This window comes from Peromyscus californicus, unplaced genomic scaffold (genome assembly GCF_007827085.1).
Source record: "Peromyscus californicus insignis strain IS unplaced genomic scaffold, ASM782708v3 Scaffold_5__1_contigs__length_169319896, whole genome shotgun sequence".
In the NCBI taxonomy this organism is placed as follows: domain Eukaryota; kingdom Metazoa; phylum Chordata; class Mammalia; order Rodentia; family Cricetidae; genus Peromyscus; species Peromyscus californicus.
This window is the reverse complement of record NW_026294573.1, coordinates 50,320,648-50,331,748: the sequence shown is the minus strand read 5'-3', so window position 1 is coordinate 50,331,748 and position 11,101 is coordinate 50,320,648. Positions and strand designations below refer to the sequence as shown.

General features: G+C 49.6%; 1 protein-coding gene across 3 annotated transcripts in view; it reads left to right on the top strand.

The window, feature by feature from the left end:
• Positions 1 to 24: 24 nt before the first annotated feature.
• The window catches only part of Ak4 (adenylate kinase 4), a 62,893-nt gene continuing 51,816 nt past the window's right edge, over positions 25 to 11,101 (top strand). The window contains exons 1-2 of one of the 3 annotated variants that reach the window (XM_052718049.1): positions 400 to 513; positions 851 to 1,095. In XM_052718049.1, coding sequence (XP_052574009.1) covers positions 951 to 1,095 — 145 coding nt within the window. In that variant the 5' untranslated portion in view covers positions 400 to 513; positions 851 to 950. The other 2 variants (XM_052718048.1, XM_052718047.1) reach the window with 2 other exon arrangements.

The window sequence follows — 11,101 nt, the reverse complement described above, 5'->3', positions numbered from 1 at the left end:
AGCGGGTATCAATATGTAGTTCAGGCCTGCCCACAACTTTTTATTCTCTTGCCAGGACCTGCTGTGGATACCCTGGCTTAAGGGATAGTCTCAGGGGGTTCGATCCCCCCATATGGATGAAAACAAGTAACACTGCTAAGTATATAAATGAATGGTTCCTATACCAAGCCTTTCTCCATCCGTACCTGCAAAGGTTGCATAATAATATCACACAGCCTAGAATTGGACGCCGAGTAGGCGCTCAACAAGTTGTGTTTTTCCGTCCCCTTGACAATAGACTGGGTCCCCAGGCGGTTCCTTTCTCTCAGGGCGTCTCCATCTCCGTTCGCCCCCGCAGCCTCAGCTTGGCCCCGGACGCGCCGGGAGGGGAGGGGAGAGGAGGGGGCGCGGCGGCTCTAGCGGGGAGCCGGCTCCCGGCTTACGTAAGAAGCGAGTCCCGCGCGGCCGGCCGGGCAGAGGCGGCGCCGCCCAGCGAGATCCTGGCTAAGTCTGGCCGCGCTCCTTTCCGCCGAGGTGTGTCTCTCTTCGGCTGCAAGGGGAGGAGGTGGGCCCCCCCCTAGTTCCAGTCGGCGGCCACTCTGGGGATGCGACAATCACCGAGAAGCGGCCGGCGAACGGCTCCCGCTCAGCCCACGTGCGGGGACCGGCAGGGGATCCCCGGGATCGCGCGCCCGGCCTGGGGTGCAGGGAAGGACCCCGGTGGGTCTAACTGACCTCTGACCCCAGCGGGCCGAGCTCGCCCGGCGGAGGCTCCCGCAGCGCTGCACCGGCGTGGCCCGGGGCGAGGAGGTGGCGGAGGGCGGGGCTGAGGGGCGGGGCCGTCTTAAAAAGCCTCTCCTTCCCCCTATAGGGGTGGCAGGCGAATCCCCGCTTGCGGAGGGTGCCGCGGCAGGGGCTGTCGGGCAAAGTGCGCGGGCTGCGGTCCAGGCCACCCCCTCCCCGCCAAAGTCATGGCTTCCAAACTCCTGCGCGCGGTCATCCTCGGGCCGCCCGGCTCGGGTAAGGGCACCGTATGCCAGAGGATCGCCCAGAACTTTGGCCTCCAGCATCTCTCCAGCGGCCACTTCTTGCGGGAGAACCTCAAGGCCAGCACGGGTGAGGGGCCCGGGGGGGAAGAGGGAGCAGGGGAGTGAGGGTGGAGACGAGCCCGGTGGGGTGGTAGGGCCGGGAGCAGGGCGGTCGCGGGCACGGGTCCCCTGGGCTCCGGCGCCCTGCCCCCGCCCGCGTGTGTCCGTGCGGGCTCGTACGTGCCGCGGCGCATGCAACCAGCCGCCCGCCCGCGCGGCTTAACCGCGCCCGGAGGAGGCCGAGGCTGCCGGGCAGCGTCTCCGACTGCACCGGTCGCTCGCGCGTAAGGGGTGGGGGTGGGGGGAACCCTGCGCTCCGGGCCCAGGGAACCGAGGCGAGCCGCTCGGCGGGAACCCCAACTGGCCTCTCACGCCGCGCCTCCCGTAATGCAGAGTCCCTGGGTCCCCTGTTGCGGTCCTGCCGAGCCGCGCGTCCCCTTCCCCGGCGAGGAGCTGGGGACCGCTCGCCTCCCACCTGTGGGAGTCGCGGCGGCCGGCCGGCGCGCGGGGACTCTGCGACGCGCTCCCCCACGGCCCCTCGCGCGCGCTCCGGCCTGGAGCCGAGCGCTGCATGGCGGTGGTGAAAGGCCTGTGGTCGCTGCCGGCGTCCGCGGCAAACTGTCCCCGCCAACTCCCCTCCTCCTCCAGCCCGGCTCGGCCGCCTGGAGACCCGGAGACTCGTTCTGATAAATTGCATTTTGAGTTCAGCCTTTCTGCAGATGGCCTCTTGAGACTGTCCCTCGAAGGGCGCGGTAAAGTTGGGGATCTAGATTGCCCCGTCTCCCTAGTATGGCAAATTCCTCCCTTCTCCCCTCTTCCTTGGCTCCCGGTTCCAAAGGAATAAATGAGCATGAGAAGGCGAAGCAACTGTGAGGAGCTGCGGGGCGCATACCCTTCTAGGATGCAGTTGAGGGTAATTAGCAACTCGCTCATGAAATGTGTTACCCGTGAGGTCCCTCCCTATTTCTATTGTCATCTGTGTCCAAGTGGCTATTGCTTCTTGTGGGCTAATTGTTCACGAATCTGCATTTCAGAAGCATCTGCAAGTGTGAACAGGTGGGTGGCGGACAATGTTGGAAAGCCTTTAAGCATCTGAAAGGCTGCTTATTCTTCTGAAGCCGGTTAATAAAAGCCAGCCTTTCTTTGGATTCTTTCCTCACACCTGTGTCTGATACAGAAGCGTTGATGTGTACCAGACTGTATTTTGTTACCTCAGGCGCGCGCGGGGGGTGGGAGTGGGGGTGGGGCTTGGCCCCACCACTGGGGATTGAAACCTAGGCCTTCGAAAAGGCTAGGCAGGTATCGCACCAAGGAACGTCTCTCAACACCGGTTTTAAATTAAAATTTAAAGTCTTTTTTTGTATGTGAGTATGGTCCTATCATTGTGCATGTGGAACTCAGGTCCTCAGTGTAAGTGTCAAGTGCCTTTATACTTTGAGCCTTCTCACCAGCCCTTAGATTTGAGATAGGGCTTTATTAAGTTACTAGTTATTCCTCTGTCTCAGGAGCTGGGGTTGTAGGTGCAACACAACCCTTAGTTAGGTTCGAACTTCATGCCGATTTGAAGGCTAGGCAAGCCCAATACTCCTGAGCTACATACATCCCGGTCTCCTCTAATGTACTATTCCCGTATTTGGAATACAGTTTGGGAGGGGGGCAACCTGAGGGTTTGTGTGTAGGATCCGGCTTCTTCCAGGTGAGGCTATGGAGAAAGCTGGCAGAGACAAAGCCAGCATAATTACCAGCCCATTTTATAACATCCTCTGCCCTTTACTTCTGGAATGAGAGTTTTTTTTTTTTACACCTGGCCTCTGTGGATGGACTAGTGGCCCTTCTCTTTTTCAGATGGGCAGTAGGGGTAGCCACCTGTATTAGTGGCTTTAGGCTGCCTGGCTTCACTCAAAGGCCATGCACTTGACTCTGAAGTCACCATTTACTGCCGGATAGTTGATGGTCTTCATGCTGAGGTATTTGGGGGAAATTTGGCAGCTTGCTGGTCAGGTCAGCCTAGTTGAGGAGGTACATACCTCCATGATGCTCCTCTCAGGACGGAGAAGGAAGGCGAGCTCCTGGTGCTCTGTCTCCCAGGCTCTGCTGGCCTTGCTTTTGCACGTGAGGGCAAAGACGTCTGATTGCTCTTCAGTCAGCCTTAAGTCTGATCATTGTTTAAGTGTAGTCCTCAAACGCAGATCCAGCTGCCTCTGCTTCCTGAGTTTAAAGGCCTCTACCTTTCTTCACACCTGGCTCCTTTTCTACCTTTTAAAAGAGCATTAAGAGCAGCTGGGCAGTGGTGGTGCATGCCTTTAATACCAGCACTCAGGAGGTAGAGCCAGGTGGATCTCTGTGAGTTCGAGGCCAGCCTGGGCTACCAAGTGAGTTCCAGGAAAGGCGCAAAGCTACACAGAGAAACCCTGTCTGGGGAAAAAAAAAAAAAGAGGAGATAGCTGTTTTCTTTACTTATGAGTTTTGAAGACTTTTTACTTGACTGTCTTGTGTTCTCATTTTTAAAAAAAAGTTTAACTTATTCACATGTATGAATTTTTTCTCTTAATTTTTATTTATTTGAGACAGTCACTATATAGCCCTGGCTGGCCTGGAACTCACAGATTCACCTTGAAGGCGCTGGGCGGAAAGGTGTGTGCCACAATGCCCAGTAAGAGCTTTTACCCTAATATGCATTTAATTACTCAGCTAACAAGCCTCAAAGACTTTTCTCTTTTTTTTTTTCCTTGCCACTTCTTCCTAAACCTCACACAGTCATAACTTCTTCAATGAGGTCAGCCTGGTCACCTCTAGTCTCTAGAGTTGCCTTACTTGGACTGACAGTCTCTGAAATGGAGATACTTAAGGTTGTCTGGAGCTGAGACAGTGTGTCATTTTTTTTTTCCCCAAGGTAGATAATATGGCGGCTCTCGGAGTCAGCAATCTTGGACTCCATTCTTTGGCCTCACACATCTCTTCCACTTTTACACCCATCAGATTGATGGTAGGGGATCCAGCTTCAAGTCCACTTCTCTGCTCCCTTCTGGTCCACTGGGGGACTGAAACAGCTATCAAAAACAGATAAGGAAGGCTGGTGGGTTTTTAGTAGTGTAGAACATTACAGCCACTGTTTGCCCCAGGGTATTACCACCATTGTCGGTATCAGCAGCTTAAGACTTATACATAAAAACCACACCAGAGCCGGGTGGTGGTGGCACACGCCCAGCACTTGGGAGGCAGAGCCAGGCAAATCTCTGAGTTCAAGGCCAGCCTGGTCTACAGAGCGAGATCCAGGGCAGACACCAAAATTACACAAAAAAACCCTGTCTCAGAACCCCCCCACCAAAAAAAAAAAAAAACAAAAACCCACATCGGGTGTAAAGGGAATCTGCATGCATGCATAGTTTATGGCCTCCTTATAAACATACCGGTTAGCTTAGAAGACATGGATTTATCATATCCAGCCTCTGCTGTATGTGGTTTGTCAATTCATAAGTAAGGTTCCTGCTAAGTGACATATCCTTAACCTCTTGCACCTACCAGACTTAAAATCAATGAATATTTTATCTGTATATGAGCCATGTTCATGCCTGGTACCCACAGTGGTCAAATGAGGGCATCAGATCCCATTAAACTAGCATTAACAGATGATTGAGACATATGGGTACTGGAAACTGGATCCAGGTCCTCTTTAGCATCCAGTGCTCCAAACCACTGAGCCACCTGTCCGACCCCCTGTCATTTTTCATTTTTCATTTTAATTTTCTTTTAAGACAGCATCTCACTGTAGACAGACTGGCCCGCAATGCAGATCTACCTACCTCTGCCTGCTTAGGGCTGGGATTAAGGCTCCACCACACTCTGCCCTGTTCTGAAGTTTGGTTTCTATAATTTTTTTCTTCGAGACAGGGTTTCTCTGTGTAGCCTTGACTGTCCTGGAACTCACTCTGTAGACTAGGCTGGTCTTGAGCTCAGATCTGCCTGCCTCTGCCTCCTGAGTGCTGGGATTAAATGCCTTCTTTTCTCCACCCAGTAAGAGTGACTTAAATGTTTTTGGAACACCCTCCCCCCCCCTTTTTTTTTCCTCCCATGAACTAATTAAAAAACTTGACCAGGGAAAGAAGAGAAATAAAAGACTGCGATTTGTTTTGAGAGTGGCTTGTTCCTAGTGAACTTGGCACGTGTGATGTCACTCTCTCTCTCTAGAGGTCTATGTGAGAGTCTTAGGGGCCACTGTCTTGTAAGAACACAGTATTTATTTTCCTGTCACCTGCTGCTTGCTTTGAACCTCCTAGTGAAGGCAGGAACCCTTCTGAAAATACAGTTTAGAGTTAAGTTTGAAGGTGGTGGTGAAACATGGCAAACCCAGGAAGTCAGTAGCAATTTCAGTTGGAAAGTAGCTCAGGCCATCTGCTCCAGCCTGGATTTGGCCAGGCTCTTGACTGCATGGCTTGGCCTCCTGCAGCCGCCACAGTCTGGCGAAAAGCTGTCTCTCTGACCTCACTGCTCTGGAGAAGGAAGTCTTCTCACTGCCCTGCAGAATCCATCTCCCGCCTCTGCACTTACCGTGTCGATTGTATCAGCTGTTTGGTGAATACAGTACAGTGAAGGCCGGTAGCTGTCTGCTTCATCCGCTGACTGCATATCCACTGTGTCGGGACCCCTGGTGCTGGAGGTGATCACATTGCTTAAGAGGATGTGCCTTAAATTTTTTTTTTTCCTAAAAAGTTATCTTTTTGAGACGAGGCTGTGTGTGAAGTGTGTTGGTTTTTAACTCCCTAAGTAGCCTAGGCTGAACTTGAACTCTTGAACTCCAGTCTCTGCCCAGGTACGAGGTGCTAGGATGATAGGCATGTGCCAGTAGGAGCAGCTTAGGTGTGCCTCTTAGTGTATCTTCTTCCTATAGCATGTGCTTTACCCCTGAAATTGGGGTCTGGCAAATTGTAATGCAGCAAAAAGGGTTCATGCTGTCTATATTAAAGGGACAAGTCCAGTCATAAATTGTGTGTGTGTGTGTGTGTGTGTGTGTGTGTGTGTGTGTGTGTGTGTTACCAGCAGTTGCACACGCAGCCTGCTTCAGTTTGATTAGTTTTGAATTATGGTGAGAGCGAGGCTTACAAAGGACTTGAGATTAGCTTTGTGATAGGTGTTTTTCCCTTGGCCTTTCCTTGGCTGCCTGGAGCCATGCATGCTGAGGCTTATCAAATACCTTATTTCAGGACCCGCCTCCAGGTCTTTGGCTTGTATTTTCTTAGCACCCACTGTGAAGAAATAGAAAGACTTGCCTTAAATTGCAAGGAGCTGAGCCTTAAATTCTCTCACAGGGAACGTTAGTCCCCCTCCCCCCCACTGCCCATACACGTGTATGTATATATGTGTACATACAAAGGTGGTCCGCTGTAGAGTATGTCCCATCAAAAGTTCTATTTGTGGTGGGAATGAGTTCAGTTGGTAGAGTGCTTGCCCAGCACTGACAGAGTCCTAGCACATGAATGCTCGGTGGTACACACTTGTAATGTTGCTACGTGGAAGGTTGAAGTAGGTAGGTCAAGATTAACCTGGGCGAGGGTTATATAAGGAAAATATGTCTCAGAAGGAGAAACAACCCCCACCCCACCCCAGAACTCTGATATTTTGTGATAGCTTTCTTTGCTAGGTTTTATCATTTTAAGGGTCCGACAGATAGTGGTATCAGAGAACAGGCCCCCTTTAATGTCGGAGTCTAGTAGCTCAAGGGTAGGGAATTGGAGAAGTTCCATGTGGAAGCATCTTGGACTTGACTACAGAAAAGATGTTCAAGAAGGAACCTGTTTCTACTCTTAATTAATATTAACTGCCGTTCTTGCCAGGGTTTTACAGATGGACTAGCATTTCAAATGAGGCTATGAGCTGCTCCTCTCTGAGAAGATGACCTCGTTCAAAGGGCTCAGGCTTTTGGGTACTCATTAAGTAATAAATGTGCAACTTATGTAAGAAATTTTCTGAGAATTGAGGATAGAGGGGTTTGGAGGCCTGAGTCAGAGTTCAGTATTGCATCTAAAGCATCTTTAAATGGTTAATGTTCCCTGGTTCATCCAGGGTCTTGGCTCATCCAGGATTTCTAGGGTATGCTACATTCTGGTTTCCTGTTTGGTGAGACCCAGGAACAAGCCCAAGTCAATGAAGGGCTGGACAGTCTCTTAGGCTGTGGATCTAGCTCAGTTGGTAGCCTGCCTAGCATGCAGGATGCCCTTGGTTTGATCTGTGCTCTGTGGACACAGGAGAGTAAGACATCTCATTGAGTCTATCCTGGGTTCTGGGCCTCTGAACTCAAGGCTTTTATACTCTTGCACAGCAGGTACTTGACCCACTGAGCCCTCTCCCAAACCCCCATGGTCTTCTTCTGGTCTTGCTGTAACCTCCTGAGTGTGCTGGCATTGTAAGCAGGGGCCACCATGCCCAGTTTTTTTTTTTTGAGACAGGGTTTCTTTATGTAGCTTTGGAGCCTACATGGTCAACTCTGTAGACCAGGCTGTCCTGGAACTCATGAGATCCACCTGCCTCTGCATCTCAAATGCCGAGATTAAAGGTGTGCGTCACCACCCTTGGATGCGCAGTTTTTTTTTTTTGTTTTTTTTTTTTAATGTTTGTGTTTTGCCTGCATGCATGTCTGTGTGAGGATGTCAGAAGCTCTGGAACTAGAGTTACAGACAGGTATGAACTGCCATGTGGGTGCTGGGAAATGAACCCAGGTCCTCTGGAAGAGCAACCAGCAGCTGAGCCAGCTCTCCAGCCCCATGCCCAGTTTTATGTGTTGCTTGGGATCGAAGTCAGAGTGTCTGCATGCTAGGCAAGCTGTGGAGCAGCTGAGGTATATGGTTTAAATTGTTTCCACAGGTTATTTCCATATGCAAACATTGTAGTAAAATTAACATTGATGGTGTCATCACCTAATTTGCAGATATTCTCTGAATACCATTTGCTTGTCTGTTCATGCATTTTCTAAGATCCAGTTTAAATAAGTGCACATTTCATTGAGTCACTAAATCTTCTTTGTCTCCTGTAATCTCAGAGTTTCCTTTTTTCTTTTCTTTTTTTCCCTCAATTTTATTCATTTTCTTAAATCTTTCACAACTCTCTTTTTTGGAGACAGGGCCTGCTTGTATAGCCCATTCTGGCCTTGAATTGTTGATATTTCTGTTTCAGCCTTTTGCATGCTGGGATTATAGGTGTGTGCTATCATGCTTGGCTTCCAGACCCAGCTCTCCCTCCAGTCTTTAATGTCTTTGTGGAAGAACACAAGATTGTCTTTGGCTCTTTCAATTTGTGGTACAGTGTTTGAAGGCTGACTTCACACAGATAAGTAGTTGAAGGAGGACCTCATGGACCCTGGAGACATCTCCTGGGTGCTCAGCTCTCCTCAGGCTGCACTTTGAGACCTGTGTCTATAGCTAGTCTTCTGTTGTTGGGGGTTGGGGTTATTTAGAGTCGTCTTGTAGGCAAGCAGTCGGCACTGAATGCTGTAGTGTCTTGCAGTGAGTGTTATGATCTGGGCAGTGCGGCTTGTGAAGTACATAGTGAAACATGGTGTGTTCTCTGAAAGGGCTGCTGAGCTGCAAGAGAAGCAGGCAAGTGACTGAAGAGTTGCAAGAGTGCATGCCTGGCTCTGGGGGCCACAGGGAAAGGATGATGGCGTGGGGGACCCTTTTTAACAGGGTCTTGCTTGCTCTGGATGTAAGGCTGGCCTATAACTCACAATGTAGTCTAAGATGGCTTCAGTCTCACTGCATCAGTCTTGTGAGTATTGGGACTCCTTTTAAAAATTACTTATTATTTGTGTGTGTGTGTGTGTGTGTGTGTGTGTGTGTGTGTGTAGGTCAGAGGACAACTTTCAAGATTTTTTTTCCCTCCAACTTAATTTGGGTTCTGGGAGTCAAACTCATTGTCAGGCTTGTGGCAGGCCCTTCACCCACTGGGCCATCTCGCTAGCCCTTGTTGGGGAGCACTTGCAGAGGAAGTGTGTCCTATGGGTTACTATTGCTGGGATGACACACCATGACCTACAGCAACTCGAGGAGGAAAGGTTTGTTTGACTTAGACTTCCACATCACTTTTCATCATCCTGTCCTGAAGGAAGTCAGGACAGGGGCTCAGGCAGATCAGGAACCTGGAGGCAGGGGCTGATGAAGGAGGGCTGCTTACTGGCTTGCTCTGCATGGCTTGCTCAGCCTGCTTTCTTATAGCACCCAAGACCACCATCCTAGGGGCCGCACTACCACAGTGGACTGGGCCCTCCCAGATCAATCACTAATTAAGAAAATGTCCAACAGGCTTGCCTACAGCCAGATCTTATGGAAGCATTTTCTCAATTTGAGGTGCCCTCCTCTCCGATGACTCTAGCTTGTGTCAAGTTGACGTAGAACTAGCCAGCACAAGGTGTTTCTTAAACTTAGAATTTGGTAGATGATACCAGTTATCAGGTGAGGAGATGGGCTTAATTGTTATAACTGGATACTCTCTCTAGAACTGTTGTCCACTAGAACTCATGAACACACGTACAGAGCATCATTTTATTCTTCATTAATTATCTCTACTGTTAAAGGGTTATTTTAGCATTATGGTGCTTTGCACAGGCCACACCTAAGCATGGCTGCTGAGCTGCACCAAGTCAAAGGCAGGTTGTTACATCTGCTCAGTGCCCCTTGCTCCAGTTCCCATTGCTTATGTCTTAAGATGCACATAAAATAATGTATCAGGGGCTGGAGAGGTGGCTCAGCAGGTAAGAGCACATAGTACTTTTGTAGCGGACCTGAGTCCAATTTCATAGTATCCATGGACAGTTCCTAACTGCAACTGCTTTTAATTTCAGCTCTGGGAGGGTCTGATACCTGCCTTCTGTTGGGGCATGCTCCTTGAAAACTCTCTCTCTCTCTCTCTCTCTCTCTCTCTCTCTCTCTCTCTCAGTGGTATAATGTGGTTTATGAAACTTTGAGCTTTCTAGAGTTCAAGTGATGGCTAATGAACATGAAGCTGGTAAATTGGGGTTCAAACTACTACAAATAGACAGTTTGTGATGGTCTGTTGGCTACGTTATTAAATGGTGCTGTGTTCTGCTGTATTGCTCTCTCTGATGTGTAGCGTTGGAAATGATGTCTTCCTTGTGAAGTTTCTGGGCTTTCTCCTGGGTCAGGCGTTCAAACATGAGCTTCCTTTAGCAAATTGAGTTTGGCCTTTTTTTAAAAGTATTAGGTGCTAGAGAGTTTTTAGGGTTGCTCTGACCCTCCTCCCCTGCACTGATACTTCCGTTCTGTTTGGCCTTTCAGACACAGTACAAAAGGTCTCATTTGTACAGCACCATAAAGTCCATTTTGGGTGGTTTGTGTTACATTTTAACAGCCTCACCTCCAGGCCTGAGAACTTTTGTACTAGGGAAATGACCGGGCAACAAGCATTCGCTTCATGCGGAAACGCTGCCGCATTAGTCCCGATCATCAGGTTCTGAAGAAGCTAAAGATTAATTATTTTCTAGACTTCGCACTTTAATGGACGTCACTTTTTACATTTTTTATTTGCATCACTGACCCGGGGCCCTGCCTGGCACTCTGTAATTCTTGGGACTTGGCTCTAAGTTTGCAGTGAGTGTAGCCTCTGCCAGACTCTGGATGGCCTCTTCTGTTCCTGTTAGTTATAATCTGCATGCCTATCTGCACAGTAGCAGTTCTTGCTGTATAATTTTAAAACAAGTAAATGGCCCCAGAGGTTGAGCAACTTGCCCTAGGTCAGACACCTTGAGAAACTGACATTCAGGGGCTGGAGAGATGGCTCAGTGGTTAAGAGCACCAACTGCTCTTCCAGAGGTCCTGAGTTCAATTCCCAGCAACCACATGGTGGCTCACAACCATCTGTAATGAGCTCTGGTGCCCTCTTCTGGCGTGCAGGGACACATGCAGGCAGAATACTGTATACATAATAAATAAATAAATCTTAAAAAAAAAAAAACAAAACTGACATTCAAACCCGGGATTCTTTAGCTGGATTCAAACTCATGATGTCATGTACTATTCTGGTCCTGG